This window comes from Notolabrus celidotus, chromosome 14 (assembly GCF_009762535.1).
Source record: "Notolabrus celidotus isolate fNotCel1 chromosome 14, fNotCel1.pri, whole genome shotgun sequence".
Taxonomy (NCBI): Eukaryota; Metazoa; Chordata; class Actinopteri; order Labriformes; family Labridae; genus Notolabrus; species Notolabrus celidotus.
Genome location: NC_048285.1, coordinates 16,125,375 through 16,140,870, shown reverse-complemented (window position 1 = coordinate 16,140,870; position 15,496 = coordinate 16,125,375). Strand labels below are relative to the sequence as shown.

The following is a 15,496-nucleotide window of genomic DNA, read 5'->3' as shown; positions in this document are numbered from 1 at the left end:
CCAAACTATGGAATGATAAGGCTACTACACATTTCATTTCATGTATTACATACATCTGTGTAATACCTTGGCTTTTGTGAAGAGCTGTGAACGACAGGCCTCCTCTTCACTCAGACAGCCAGTGGAGACATAACCTGCTAGAACCCCAGTAAGCAGACTAGAGCAACGCACCAAGCACTCTGCTGGGATGGATTGAGACTATAGAGGGGGGAGTCAGAATGGTTTCCATTATTTTCTGTAACAACAGCACAGACAAGTAAGCTCAGAGGGTTCTACTTACATCAGGAGAGTAGCAGTTGAGTAGGTTGTCAGCTACACAGAGTAGTGATTGTTCCAACTTGCTTTTGAGGCCCGGTAAAGCAGCAAATTGGCTATCAGCTGAAGCTGTGTTCACGGAGTCCTCCGCCTTTTGTTTGGCTGAGGGCAGCATGTTGAAGCTGAACTGTGTGTACAGTCTCTCGATGTCCTCCAAGTTATCTTTGGCATTGGATGAGGTTTGTTCTTGCAAAAAGGCACTGAAAGTGATAGAAATTGAATGATTTATAACCAGAAAAGACACAGAGAGATAATACAAGCATAGAATCACTTTTAAAATCAAACATATCAGGTTGTGTAGCTATAACAATGCCTAAAAAACATCTGATTTGTGATAGTGTGATAAAGGATTACAAGGATGTACATGTGTTTTAGTGTAGATGGTTCATTTATCTCACCTTTTTACTCCATCAGTGCCCAGCAGAAACTTCAGGCCAGTTCTTGTGTCTTTCAAAGTCAGAGAGACCAGGATGTTTGCTATGAGGCTGTGAGGAAAGTCTCTGCACACGAGGAAAAAAAACAAACAATTACAGACCTTACTCCTCAAATCAAAGAAATATTGATCCATCTTCAAAAACAATTTAAAAGATTACTTTTAAGCTGATATTTTTTATTTATAAATGCAAAAGAAATTGCATTCCTGGAAAAAACAACTCTGTATTCAAACATAGGAGCAGATTTACATCCTAAAGTAAGCAATAAACAGACAAGGGAATCATTGAATCAACCTGCAAATGATGGGGTGGGGTCTGGAGCTATCCTCCATCTCATCGCTCTGATCTGTCATCAGCAGCCAGGTCGTGAGAGTCTCCTTCAGGGTAGGTGATTCAGATCCATCTGTGACTCCCATATACTCCCAGCCTGAGCCGGAGATGAGACTTTTTGGAACAGGAATCTTCAGCATGGCCTGGGCTAAGCAGAGAGCAGCACTCCTGTGTGGCAGGGAAAAAAGAGCTACTGAGTGCAACCACATGAAAAAAACAGCTGTGATGACATATTTCAGCCCTAGTAGAGAGCAAAGTTATAAACTGACACACTCACTCAGAGGGTTTACATGCTGATCCAGAGTAAAGCTTCCAGAATTCCCTGTCCATATGGATCAGTCCACCATCGACAATAGAGCTGAGCAAGTCTAGGCTGTCGACCTCTGTCTGGGGTGAGCTGACCCCTCGCAGTGCAAGGGCCCACACTCGACCCCATAGCCTGCTTAACTCTGTCCTGGGGACTTGGGTCCTCTCTGGGTAGCGAGCCTGGCACCGAGCTAAGTCCCTTAAACAGCGCAGCACATACGGCCCTCTCTCTCCTTTCCGCTGCTCTGCCAGGAGCTGGTGCAACACTGACAGAAGCGGAAGCAGCTCCTGGCTGGGTACCATGGATGGATACTTAGAGGTGAGCACTGAAGTGACCTGAAGCCTGTGGAGAAAACAGAGCTGGGTTAAATATCGTCGAATTACCATTAAAATAACACTTTATCATGTTGAACTTTTTTACTATCCTGTTTGCATGTAGATGTTTTGATATTAATTCTGATTTTCATACCATGGTATGATATCAAAGTCGTTTTGCTGAGGCTGGAGATGCTCCCGGAGGACCCCCCAGCCCAGTTCAATGCGACGCCGCTTGCTGGCTGCTCCATGTGTGGGACTGAGGGTGGCTCTGACGGAGACCTGTGTCACCTCCAAGACGTGGGTGTCATTGTCATCACTGAACAGCTAAATGTGAGAAAACAGACAAATTAAGTTGCTAGTTGGTGTTTCTTTTTGACACATTCAGCTTTAAGTAGTGTTTAATTACCTCAAATTGGCAATATAATTGTCGAATAATTACATTAAAAATATTGTGACGTTCTGTCTGCATATTTGAGACTTAATCTCTGTTACCTGGTGACAAATATCAGCGGTGAGCTCAATCAGATTGTCTTTGACAGCAATATGCCGTGTCCCTGTCACGTACTTCCCTCTGCTGCCTATTTGGCTGATTTCTCTGATTAAGGCATCATATAGGTTGTAAAGAAGACTCCGCCATTTGACCCAGTCCTCTGCATAAGCATCTAAGAAATAAGAGGGAGGGGAACATGTTATTGGTTATTGTAACCTTAAAGACTTACCTGTTTTAAATGGGAAAGGTAATCCAACCTTGTCCATCTGTGGTTACCTGTATCCTGTGTCTTGGCTCCTTTGGGGTGATGAACGTGAATTTGCAGGTTAAAGAACTCCACTATCTCCTCTTTGAGACCTGCACTGGGCCTCATGTCTGCCCAGATATACATTACTGAAGCTAGAAGCTCCTCTCCTAGATGGCACACCTTCATCCGACAGTTCAAAGCAGCAGATCTTAAAAAGATGTTGAGAGCTGAGACGAGGTGCTCCAAAACAGTCAAGTGTTTCTCCTGCCTAAAAAGAAATGACAAGGTAGGTGTATCACATTTGCATGCATCAGTTCAACTATTTTGTATCATGCTCATAATAAACAGGATGAGTCGCAGCTGTAGATGTCCTGCTGCTGTGGATGTTCAAGACTCCAGCTGCTACAGCTACTACAGCTACTACTACTATCGGTCTCATCACCATCATCGGTCTCTCTCTCTCTCTCTCTTACAACTTGGTCTGGTTCTGCTCGAGGTTTCTGCCTGTTGAAAGGAAGTTTTTCCTTGCAGCTGTAACTAGCTAAATACTGCGAAGTGATATGCTCATGATGGATTAAGATGAGATACGACTGAGTCCTGTCCGTAAGAGGGGAGTGGATCTTATCCTGTCTTGATGTTGGGTTTTTCTTAATAATTTAACATAGAGTACGGTCTAGATCTGCTGTGTTTGTAAAAGCATCTTGAGATAACATTTGTTATGATTTGGTGCTATAAAAAAAAAGATTGATTGATTAATTGATTGATTGATTGATTGATTGATTGATTGATTGATTGATTGATTGATTGATTGCATTAAAATAGTGATCACCTGGCATTTAGCAGTGCTTTGGAGAAGAAGATGAACAGCGAGTTATTAAATCCATCAGTCTGCTTGCAGCAGCCCTGCACCAATGTGTGGATGACTCTGCTCACCAACACACGGTTAATAGACTTTGATGAAGCGTTGAAAAAGCTGCAGAACAATTCCAAAAGACCTGAGAAGCACAACATCAAACAAAGATAATGCACCAAATGAAGGCAAGATGGTGTCATAGTATCAGACTACAGAAAAAAGGGAGTGAAATGCTCCTGAACAAGCCTTACTGCTTAAGATATTCTGCTTAAATTGTTATTTCATTCATATTTAACATAGATGAATATCCCACTTACTGTTCCACTGTTGAGCAGTAATGTCACACCAGTACTTGCGAACAGAGAGGATATCCTTCAATAGAATGCTGCTATAATCTTCTCCATAGGCTGAACAGCTGTATGAATTCTGCAGGACTTCCATCACATGTTTCAGCAGCTCACTACACTTTAGACAGGGTCTGCCTGCAGAGAGAGAAAAGGCACCTGATAACAGCAGCCCCTTTAAAATGTTCAGGGTTATTACTCTGAATTTTTGTGGTTTTCTGCTTAGGCGAGTAAGTCATAATGTCCTTACGTTTGTTTGCATAGCGGATGAAGTATTTGATCAAGCTGCACACATCAGCCATCTTCTTCTGACGTGTAGCCAGTGTAGTTGCTGTAACGTTGGCTTTACTTGATTTAATGCTTTCTGTCTCCTTCTGGACATAACGCTGCAGAAATCTGAAGTGAAAAAAAAATAAAGTATGTATTAATAAAAGTGATTTGTTTTGGCAAATGACTAAGCAAAACACAAGGAGGTAACATGTAGACTAGGCTCATTGTTCAGGAGGGCAAATCACAACACAAGGTTTGGTGCAGATGCTTAAAAGTGTGCCTATTATCACACAACCAATGTGTGGCTCATACTGCAATGGAGAACAGTATTTGTATCTTAAACTAGGCTGACATGCATCAGGTAGCTACCTGAAGACAGCATCCCATGTGAGCTGCTTGGATCCTTTGTTTTTGTTTCCAGAGGAGCGATCCAACTCCTGCACAACTTCTGGAGTTCGAATGAGCCGCCTGAAGCGTTCAGCCTCTTTCTGTGGCATTAAGAGAGGACTGTCAGAGCACAGGATATATACAGCACTTCATAAAGCAAATGTTGCTATAGTGAGGCTGGCAAAGTCAAGGAGCAATACATCTCATCTAATTGTTTCAATGCCCATTGTAGCTGTGATTACCTTCCTCTCTGTGATTTTGTCATTCTCCAGCCCCCTGCAGCAGACCAGAAGATCATGAAGGGCCAGAGTCATGCTTCACTGTGGATGAGAGCACAGCTGCATCAATATGACCCACTTTCCTATAGGAGAAGGATGTTGACAAGGAAGAATTGTTCGTCCATGATATGTTAAATAATAACATAGCCTTGGCAATTCTTATTTGAAAAGCAGTTCTGAAAAACTGTCTGCATAACTTACAGCGAAATGTGGCCTAGTAAGACGTGCTGCTTTTGCAACAGAGCAGTGCCAGATTAGCCTGAATTAGAATGGCAAACACATAGTTAGTTTAAGCACTCAGTTCACTGACCTCCGGTGCCTGCTCTGTATGTGGACACGGAGCTGGTACTTGTCGAAGATGTAAGCTATGGTCCTATACTGTTTGGAGAAGGTGTTATTGTGCACCTCACAACTTTGCCATCTTGACGTGCCTGCTTCACACACACGCGCACACATAAGCATACCATGCAGGAAATTCCCGCCCCAGCAGCTATGATGAAGTCACATCACTTCCTGGTTAGTCCAATGACGTTGGTCTCAAGGTTAAAACAGTCATACTGTTTCGTCAAATTAAACATTAATGACACTTCAACGTCCAAAAGACGTCCTATTCGATATGTAAAAGTATTGGGTATGTTTATGGAAGTTTTATGGGTGTACGGGAGTTTCGCTTTTGACGCTGGACTACAACTCCCAAATTTGCTCGTGGCAGATTCATTAGAAACTTCCGGGTTATGTGTGCTTGAGTTCCCCGCCTTTTGAGTGGTGTCCTCGGGACGTCGCCTTACTGTAATACGCTGACGGTTTGTGAATTTGACGCTTTCTAACGGGTTTCAGAGACTTTCTTTGAATATGCAGCTAACCGTTCAACATTGAACTCTTTGTGTACGCCATCAAGCTGCGATGTTGCTGCCGTCTGACGTCGCCCGGCTTGTTTTGGGTAAGTCTTTTGTTGTTGTTTCATTAAGCAAAGCTGTAGCTGTAGCTTTAGCCCATGTTGATAATTGTAAACAAGCGCCCTTAAGCATATCATGGTTTACTTTTTGAAAGCCAGGTGTGTTCATGTAACATATTTCGAGTACCTGTTTGCCACTGAAGCGTTGTTAAAACGTGTTTCATGTTTCTTAACCGGCTGTATATGATGTCCTCCCCCTTCACAGGATACCTCCAAGATGAAGGACTGACCGCAACAAGCCAAGCTTTCATTCATGAAAGTCCAAACTTGAGAGAGTATGCCGACCACACCACAGGAGATGGGACAATTCCTGCGTGTGTGTTTGTAAGTGTTACCCCTTCACAAGTAAATGCCCATCACATAAAGGTACAACTTGCTCCCAATGCTCATTGTTTATCTTTCACACACAGTCTGTCTTTGGGAAAGGCCTAACAATGATATTGAACGAGTATGTGGCTGCTAAAGCAAAAGGTGGGTGTTATCTGACATGATTACCATGACAACATTTAACTTCTGTAATGCTTGCATGCCTAGTCATGTGACAACTTTGTGTTTCTACTTTGACAATCTGTTTTACAGAGTCAAGTCGAGAGGTACCTGTCATGATGACTTCCTTGTGGAAAAAGCTGGATTTTACACTAAACCAGATCAAGTAATGAGTCCTGTCATCAAAATCACACATAGTATTTTGGTAAAGAAAGTGATATTTGAGGGGAATATTCAGTGATATTGTTTCAATATTCTTCTTTATCTTTCCATAGATCATTGCAAAACTCCCCAGCTATATCAGCATGTCAAAGAAGTAAGTGCATTTATTTATTTTTTCAAATTTCATGTGATTTTCTGTTGTTATAGTTTCGTCAAGTACTGCAGTGGCACATTTTTTTATTTTATTTTTATTGAGCTTTTCTAATATAGACACATAACATGCAAACAATCAGAAATTGTCAAAAGGGAAGCCTAAGGATATATAAGAGATCACATGTCTAGTGGACAGTGTCCGTTTTACACTTCCTTATATACAGTGACAGCATTGAAAGCATAGAAATACACACAGCAATACAAACAATACCAAGATAACTCAACCAAACAGACAAAAAGAACAGGAAGGGGGAAAAAAGGTGTGTTGGGGGACCATGGTACATGTCAAAAATAGAAAGTTACAAGTAAAGCAATATGGAGACAGCATCCAAGTGTAGCAAATTTCTCAACAGTACATCATCATTACTTTTGCCAAGGTACTTCTTAAAGTTCCTACCACTCTATAACAGGTTAGTTAGATATTCCTAACTGTGATCTACCAAGCCTTTCATCACAATGGCTGCCAGTCTAGGGCCAATATAACCTAAGAAAGGGGACCATATATCAATAATACTTTGATCATACACTTTGATCTGTATGTCAGATATTCTATAGGTATAATATAAAAAATAACCTTGTGCCACCCAGCAATTGTTGGAGGTCTGTGGTCTATCCACCTCAGCAATGTATTTCTCCTGGCACAGAAAGTGAGGACACATAAAAGTCTCTTGGATATGTGCTTTTGAGTTGTGCATCTGACAACCCCAACAGTAGTCACAAAGGGTCCTTGTTCAGTCAGTCAAACATTAGAATTAAGTAGGGGAGAACAAGGTTGGTTGTCACACATTTTACTGTTTTGATGATTGCTCATCATCAAAATATCTTTCAATCGTCATTCCTACATTAAATTGAAGCTTAAGGTGTTGCCTTGAAATGTGTATCCCTCTCATTGTCCAACTCATAGTAACAATGAGGCAATTAACTATCAAAGAGATGTCATTATGACAACCAACCCCATCAAGGGGATGTTTGTCACACTATGGGGTTGGTTGTCACACACTATGGGGTTGGATGTCACAATGGTATTTCAATGGGAAAAATCTTTTTAAAAAAGACAAGAAGGCAGAACTAAATTTGAAAGTTTAATTGCACCGACAAGTGATAGGCCTACATAACTTAATGCATTGTAACATAAAATGAGCAAGGAACATGAACAGGAAACACATCTTTAGACCAGCCTATATAACAACATAAAGAACAAAACAAATAGGCCGAACATTAATGGCCTACTCAACTAGTCTACATGCAGTCACTGTCTGAGTTAAAGTGATGGCAAATGTAGGGTCTAGACAGCTCCCTCTGGTGGCGAGATATAACGAGTGTGCCAACCAACCCGTGTGACAACCAACCCCCGTTCTCCCCTATAGTTTATCCACTGTTTTTCCAGTAGTCATCAATATGTTTACAAGTCCAAACACAGTGACTAAAACTCCCAACCTCAACATAACACATCATACACAATTTAGATGTAATATGATCCACTTTATGTCTAAGCTGGGGAGTAATTTGTAGACGGTGTAGAAGTCTAAACTGATTTTCTTTCATTCAACTACAAACTGAAATACTGTTTGGAGATCTCCATACATGTAACCAGGTGGCTTCATCGATGTCTATATTGGAGTCATTACTCCAACTGCAGTAGTGGCATATTAATGCAGCCCGAGTATAGAATTAATTTGTATGAGATTTGTATCTTTTAGATGCACATCTAGTGCAGTTTCAAGTGTTTTGTGAATGGACACTTCTCTTACAAGGATGCATTTACAGCACAAGTGTCTGCACATCTTGAAAAATGAACTCCTATGCAAACTGCTACCCAAATCAAAATATATTTTATCAGTTATTTCATTACTTTAGATACAGCCAGTGATATTATGTCAGTAAACCTATATTATGTCCTGTTTTCTCAGATGTTTACATATAAGCTTTTAAATCAACCCACTTCTGTTTATTACAGCTCGTTCACGGGTTGGATTGGCAAACATGGCCAGACAGCGGGTCTTAGCAGTGACTTCAGCCAATGCTGTAGTCTGCTCAACAGTTTCCGATGCAAGCTCCATCATGAGCCCAGCCCACACCTCCCACGGCATGCTGGGCCACTCCACTCCTGTGGGCTGCAGCGCCCTCCCCACCCGACTAGCTACTGGCAGTGGTGCCCATCAGCTGACCCAAGATATCAGCCGATTAGTTAACAGTCCAAGTTAGTAACACTAAATACAGTTTCACCTTCTTTGATTTGATGTCATTTATCAGGTAGCTGAGATGACAGCTTGGCAGGTTGTTTTAATTTGTTTTCCACTCTTAGAGACAGTGGGTTTTAAATGGAGAAAAACCTTTCTATCCTTAAAAAAGTGTTAACGTATTAAGCAGTATTTTTGACTAATCATCAGTAGCAGAATAAGTTGTTTTCATAATGTGTGACATCTGTTGTTACAGGAGATTCCCCAGTACAGATAATTGTTTCAGAACATCGGTTAAATCCAGGCCCAATGTCTCCTGGGCGGAGGAAATGGTAAGGATTATGATTACTACCTTACATGTATTAACAACCCAGTAATGAAAGATATAAAAGAACAGATAATGTTGTCCTTTTAAACCAGCAGTGGCTTGGTAGATACTACAATAGACGGCTATGTTATGCTTAATGTTTGATTCTATTTTATGTTAAAGGCGTGTTGATTGATACATTGTCTTTCTATGACCTTATTATTATTTTGTACACGTCGGCAACAAATTCTATATTAATTTCTTCAGGGACACCCCTCGGAAAAGAAGTGGTGCTTCTTGTGGGCCGAGTGGCCCTGCCAGAGGTGCCATGGCTGTCAGTGGCCAGAGTGCTGAGTCCCAACCTGAGGAGACTGTCGATGAGAACTTTCCTGTGAGTAGACCTGTATGTTTGGTTTCAGGTTTCCTTGACACTTGAAATTCATACAAAACTCTTGGTTTGTTTTGTAGATTAAAATAATGGCTAGTTTATGCATGGCCATTTGTATGTATGTATGACAGACAGACAGACATGTAGACATGTAGACATGTAGATAGAGATATATATAGATATATTTCGAGATAGATAGAAGGATAGAAGGATAGAAGGATAGAAGGATAGAAGGATAGATAGATAGATAGATAGATAGATAGATAGATAGATAGATAGATAGAAGTACATAAATACATATATAGATATAGAGAGATGTAGATAGATATAGATAGTGAGACATAGAGAGATTTTATTTTGTTTTTGATGAGTTTGGTCCAGTTCTCATGCTGTTCTGGGCCAGCCTTCATGGAACAAGTCACAATGTTTCACTGTAGAACAACATTTTTTAATTCTGTGACTTTAAAACACGTCCTTATCTCCACAGCAACTTGTGATACAAAACGCACGAGACAAGATATTGGGAGATAGATCGCTGCAAGAGAAGCTTGCTGAAAACATCAACAAAATCCTTGCCAGGTATGTGTTGAGTTAGAAGTGTGCATCGCCTAGTCGCCTAAAAGCTGCCATTAGATATTATGTATGAATTTGTTTGTAGGAACCAAAACTATGTACAGCCATGTTATGACACATTCGTCAATTTCCCTGTGTTTGTCCCCTAACATCAGTGATCCAACACCCCAAATACCAAAGCCTTCATCAAGTACAGTGGAGGCAGACCAGTCTATAGATGAAATCCTAGGATTACAGGTGCTGAAAAAAAAACATACATATTCATTATAAAACTGTGTTTATTTACCTTTACCATTAACACTAACATCAAGATTACCTCCTTTTCACTGTGTGATTACATTACTTTTTTGACATCATCTACTCTCTGCTACAGGGGGAAATCCATATGAGTGACGATGCCATTCATGACATTTTGGAGCAAACAGAGTCTGACCCAGCTTTTCAGGCTCTCTTTGACCTCTTTGAATACAGTAACTATGAACTACTTTGCACTGAGTACTGCAACTGTTTTCTTCAGTAGTATATAAGCACATTGGAAAGCTATGTTATAACACAGTTTCTGTACTTACAGGTAAAAACAAGGAGAATGGAGAGCAAGAGGATGAAAATATCAACAGTATTCCAGAAGAGAGTGACACAGCTGGACCTTCGACTACAGTCAGATCTCTTCAAGGTGATGAGCCAGGTAAATGCTATTAATCAAGTATTAAATTTGTTACCTTTTTGACTCAATCAAAAGGTATTCCTTCTGTATTGGACCTGCCACACTGTAATCTTTAGATAGAGAGTTGTAAAACTTAGCTGCTATTGGGACACAATTAATCGTTACATTTTCTTTTGTTTTTCAGGCACTGCACAAAAAGAAACTAACTCCTTGGATCAAACACCAAACACAGTGAAGATAAGAGCACCAGACCAGAAAGAGCGCAAGACAAGAAAGTCAACTGCTCCCACTTTGTTAAAGAAAACGGTTCTTGGCCCCAGCAACCGAACATCTAGAATTGAAAATAGCTCAGCCAGGTTATTAATCAGTCATGCACCTGCTACAGTTGACTCAAACAGAAAACTAAAAGCCTCACTCGTCAATAACAGTGCTTTTGAAACTCCAATGGATATTGATGAACCACTGAATACGCCTCCAGCTCTCTCGGACATTATGGCAACTCAGGAGCCTACAACAGAAGACATAGCTTTGACCCCAACTGTCCTCAATGACTCAACAATCCCCACTCCAAGAGCCCCTGTTGTATTTGCTGTACCGGGAGGGACAGCAACCTCTAATAAGGACAAAAAACCGGAGTTCAAACGGGCACATGGATCTAAAGAGCAACCTGCTGCAGTCTGCTTATCAGCTCTAAGTAATCCCTTTGCATGTTTGTCTCCTTTACAAGATGAAGTAAACAACCTTCCAACGCAGACTACTGACCTACCTCATATGTCAATCCCAACCAGCGGAGATGACAACCAACTAGTGTTAACTCTCTCCACTATTGAATCTGCCTCATCAGCTTCAACTGTGCCTGCCTTGCCTTCATCAGCTTCCTCTTCTGCATCCCTTATAGCAACACCTTGCTCTCTCACAACTGCTTCAACCTTTACTACACTAACACCTACACCTGCCACATCCACACCTGCATCTAACTCCCCTTGTGCCCGAGTTGTTGCTGCACCTGATCCTCCAAATGACATCCACACTACCCCAAGCAAGACTGCAGCTGATCCCAATATAGTTTCTTTGAAGATCATCATCAGTGATAACCAGGATGAGCATTCTTCTAGTGACACAGCCTTGAATCAGGCAATTACTAGTATATCAGGAGAAAAAATACCTACCATCTTTCTCTCTTCTCCAGCTAAGGCTCCTGCAGGTTCTTGCACACCGAAAAACAACTTGGACGAGGCAGCACTGGCAGTTAGTGGCTTACAGAGCTCTGAGGGACATCCAAGTCCTCTCAGCATTAAGGCTGGGGCTGTAGTTGCATCCCCACTAACTGGGACATCTCAGGGACCTCAGAACTACATTATCCAACTACCCCTGGACACCACTAACCCTGCTCTCCAAGTAGCCACTACCAGCTATTTCTTTGTAACTGAACCTCCAGTCACAGATGCTCAAAGCAGACAGGTGCTACTGTCTCCTGGTGTCTCCAAGGGACAGTCTTTGCCCACCAACCCGTTTGAGTTAACTTCACCAACTCACTCTCAAGGATTCTCCCATGGTAAGAGAAAACAGATGTTCTCCATTTTTGCTGAGTTTGTGGTTTTTATTTGCATTTGTGGCTTTTGGGTCGACAAGTCTGGGCTACACACACTATAGAAAAAAATAACACCGGAAACCACATGCACACTCATTCAAAAAAGACGATCTTTGCAGTGATAATAAACATGTTTACAGCCTGGTTCAAAAATGGTTTAGGTCTGAGTAGCTCATTTCTCTATCGGCACACACTGTACGGGGGATGAATTGTTTTATAACTCTGTATTTTTTGAAGATATTAAACTTACAAGTTATGCCCAAAAAAGACATAGCTGACTCGATTGACAGACATTGTAGCTGTTAGCGAAAAGGCTAAAGGCCCGCCTCTTTACCTCACACTAGCTCGGATGAAGTTTGGTTGTGTTAAGCATTTCTAATATGGCACCTGCTGATGATTGGCTTAAAAAAAGGGGCTCAGATACAGACGGGTGATGTCAAGGATACTATGTCCATTTTTTATATAGCTTGATCATACTCAATAGGATAAAAGGAAGGCGACCGAAGATGATGAAGTACCATAGAGGCACACGTCACATATTCTGTTGTTTCCCAGGTGCATGGGAGAAGGCTTTATTATAGTGCTGATATTAGTTGTATAAAACTTCTCTCTTTATTTGCAGGGCCATCACTCATCTTACCATCATCTGTTAAGCCCATGATGCTCCCTGTTTCTGTTGTGGGCCAGAAAACTCTGGGAAGAGTTCAGATGGTGTCAAATCAGGTAACGTTCATTACCTCATCCAATAATCTTCTGTTATTATTTCCACCAGAGCAATAGTGTGGTTCTTGATTATTTTAGTTTCTCTCATTCTTTCATTCAAATGATAGCAAAATTATAAGCAACCTTCTGAATTTGCTGACTATGATTGTGTAGACCCTCAGCATCATCTAGAGCTGTGAAACTTAACATATGTATTTATATACAGCTTGTCGCCATCCCGTCACAGACTGTCAAGCCCAAGCAGCCAACACTGGCTATCAAACAGCCTACAAATGCAGGTAAGTAACAGTGCCACTTGCTAAGTAGATTTATTTTACAAATGTCAATGGTACAATTACTTTTTAACTAATGTTAGAAAGTTTATATATCAGTGCTTCTGTTTAAGGTTTATGTGCTGCTAGCTTACTTCTCTGGCTTCTCTAATTCCAGGGGCAGAGCAACATCTGGTTGGTAAGTTGGTTCAACCTGCATCCGCTGAAAACACAAGCCAAAAGGATACGGAAAAGGGTCCTAAACACAGGAGGATTTTATGTTTTGACCCGTCTGCAGAAATTCAACCAAAAAATGCTAAACCCAGCTTACTTCCAGCTACAAATAGAGCTACATCACAACCTGTTCAGCAGATCAAGACAGGTAACCCACACCCTGCCCCTCGAACAAAGCCTACTATCTTGGGTGGCAACAGGCCCAAGAGGAGGGTACAGCCTGTAAGATGCTCAACAGATTCTCAGACTGGAGCAGGTTTTGGGAGAGAGGAAGAGAAGCTTCCTCAACAGCAGCAGAAAGATCCTGTTCAAGAGAACCCTGGCAAACAAGACAGCGGACAGAACCAAGAGTCTCAAAGTAAGGCAGATGAGTTGAGGCTTGAGCCTTCAAATAAAGCAGAAATGGTTAGAAAATCACAGTCTATTGACAGGAAACACAGTTTCGATAAGGGTGATGAGGGAACAACTGCAAAGGATTCTCACCGATCCAGGTCACTGTCTGCTGACACTGCACTGAAATCAGGAACTAGAAAGGAAAAAGAGAGCAGCAAAAAAGAACTTGCAGAAAAGGCTCCTGCTAAATCACATGAGGGTCATACAGAAAAGAGAACTCCCTCTCAGGAGCTGCCAAATGTGACAGCTAACAAGGAGAATGAAATTAAGGTCATCCCACAAGAGCAGTCAACACCGTCATCCTCATCATCGAGAGACCTGAGTTCTCCGACTGTGACCCAGTCTACATCTAATCCCTCGTCCAAGGCTGCAAAAACTCCCTCAAAGACCAGCTCTCTTGCAAAGCAGGCAGCTGAGATGCTACAGGACATCCAGGGGCATAACTCCCCTTGCACTCCAGTTAAGAGGCCAGGAGCTGGCAGTTCAGACCTTAGTCTCTCTTGCAACCCTGGTACTGCGGTTAATGAGGATGAGTCTACTGACTCTGCCAAGACTCCTTCTCGACAGAGGAAGGGCAGAGATAGAGAGGGGACTCCAAAACATCTATTGCCACCAAACACCCCAGATGTCCCCACCTGCAGTCCAGCCAGTGAAGCTGGCAGTGAAAACAGTATCAATATGGCTGCTCACACACTCATGATTCTTTCTCGTGCGGCCATCGCTAGGACTGGCACTCCACTGAAGGACAGTTTGCGTCAGGAGGGAGCTGGAGAAAAGATGTCCGCAAGCTCGAAGAACTCTAAGAAGCGTAAACCGTCTTCTCCCACAGCCAGCCCGCCTGCAAAGAAAGACAGAGTGAGTACAATGTGAATATTCACTGTTCAAAATGCTTAAGGGCAGCAATGTTCTGCTTTGACAATATTCTGATTTCAGATGCACTTAAGTGTTGGGATACAACTGATTAGTTAATACTAATGTTGCACGATGGCCTTATAAATGACGATTAAAGGGTCGTTTTGAAGCGCTTTTGTATGTCTTACTTTTATTTTTTTTATTCTGCAGGAACGGAAGAAACTTATGGATTGCTTTCCCCTTGACTTGGATGTGGACAAGTTCCTATCTTCGCTTCACTATGATGAATGAAACTGGACACAGCAAGAGAAAAGGGCTATCATTTTACTACCTGATTAAGTTACTTCCTTGGAATAGAACAAGCCATCTGCTAAACCTGTGCCTATGGTTCCTACAGGTAACCTTACCCAGGACCTTACCAGCTCCTTCAGCTAATGAGTGACTTTGATTTGGTTGATTTGTTTCTCATATAAATGACAGGTGGTAGGCTTCATGTCCTGTTCAATGCATCAGCAGCACAACCATGGCACTTTGTTATGTTTTGTATTCATATATTCACTGTTTTTGAATCCTCATTGTTTTGAACTACAGCAAAGCAAACTTCTGGGCCCAAGGATATAATGGATGCTTGTGGTTAAAGCAAAGTTCAAAGCATTACTTGGTCAATATTTGACTCTAGGTTGAAGAATTTACGAATGATGACTGACATTTTGAAACATGTCTACCAGTTTCACAGGATGAAGAGCGCTCAATGATTTCAGCTTTTAAGGAAAAGAGAAAATTGTGAAGCAAATTGATTCAAAGGTTAATGTACAGATCAAATTTAATGGTTAACTACGTTTTTCTTGTCACATACAATAAAGTGCAGTCAATAAATTAATTGTTGCAACTGCTTGAATTTGCATACCATTATTTCTTTCCATGTTGTAATAAAAAACAAACAATCCATTGT

The 15,496-nt window shown here is 41.5% G+C and overlaps 2 protein-coding genes across 5 annotated transcripts in view; one reads left to right on the top strand and one right to left on the bottom strand.

The window, feature by feature from the left end:
* The window catches only part of atm (ATM serine/threonine kinase), a 34,964-nt gene extending 29,903 nt beyond the window's left edge, over positions 1–5,061 (bottom strand). Inside the window, exons 1-14 of one of the 4 annotated variants that reach the window (XM_034700623.1) lie at positions 4,774–5,061; positions 4,537–4,655; positions 4,277–4,395; positions 3,888–4,033; positions 3,611–3,775; positions 3,270–3,435; positions 2,470–2,708; positions 2,196–2,365; positions 1,855–2,027; positions 1,357–1,728; positions 1,044–1,247; positions 714–815; positions 281–515; positions 67–198 (exon numbers count right to left, since the gene is read on the bottom strand). In XM_034700623.1, coding sequence (XP_034556514.1) covers positions 67–198; positions 281–515; positions 714–815; positions 1,044–1,247; positions 1,357–1,728; positions 1,855–2,027; positions 2,196–2,365; positions 2,470–2,708; positions 3,270–3,435; positions 3,611–3,775; positions 3,888–4,033; positions 4,277–4,395; positions 4,537–4,608 — 2,295 coding nt within the window. In that variant the 5' untranslated portion in view covers positions 4,609–4,655; positions 4,774–5,061. The remainder of the gene's footprint in view (positions 1–66; positions 199–280; positions 516–713; positions 816–1,043; positions 1,248–1,356; positions 1,729–1,854; positions 2,028–2,195; positions 2,366–2,469; positions 2,709–3,269; positions 3,436–3,610; positions 3,776–3,887; positions 4,034–4,276; positions 4,396–4,536; positions 4,656–4,773) is intronic. The other 3 variants (XM_034700625.1, XM_034700624.1, XM_034700622.1) reach the window with 3 other exon arrangements.
* Positions 5,062–5,189: 128 nt separating this feature from the next.
* Positions 5,190–15,442, top strand: npat (nuclear protein, ataxia-telangiectasia locus). The gene is made up of 17 exons (XM_034700626.1): positions 5,190–5,512; positions 5,733–5,851; positions 5,938–5,998; positions 6,107–6,179; positions 6,289–6,329; positions 8,346–8,588; positions 8,825–8,900; positions 9,143–9,266; positions 9,751–9,842; positions 9,992–10,073; positions 10,210–10,306; positions 10,408–10,521; positions 10,685–12,055; positions 12,714–12,814; positions 13,020–13,092; positions 13,244–14,547; positions 14,755–15,442. The coding sequence occupies exons 1-17, from the start codon at positions 5,476–5,478 to the stop codon at positions 14,833–14,835; spliced, it is 4,089 nt and encodes a 1,362-aa protein (XP_034556517.1). The 5' UTR covers positions 5,190–5,475; the 3' UTR covers positions 14,836–15,442.
* Positions 15,443–15,496: the final 54 nt, after the last annotated feature.

Bases quoted from the DNA above. Each gene is read 5' to 3' on its own strand.
- npat (XM_034700626.1), top strand. From the start codon at position 5,476: ATGTTGCTGCCGTCTGACGTCGCCCGGCTTGTTTTGG. The intron at 10,307-10,407 runs GTAACTATGAAC...CTGTACTTACAG, and splicing joins CTTTGACCTCTTTGAATACA to GTAAAAACAAGGAGAATGGA. The intron at 10,522-10,684 runs GTAAATGCTATT...TTTGTTTTTCAG, and splicing joins TCTTCAAGGTGATGAGCCAG to GCACTGCACAAAAAGAAACT.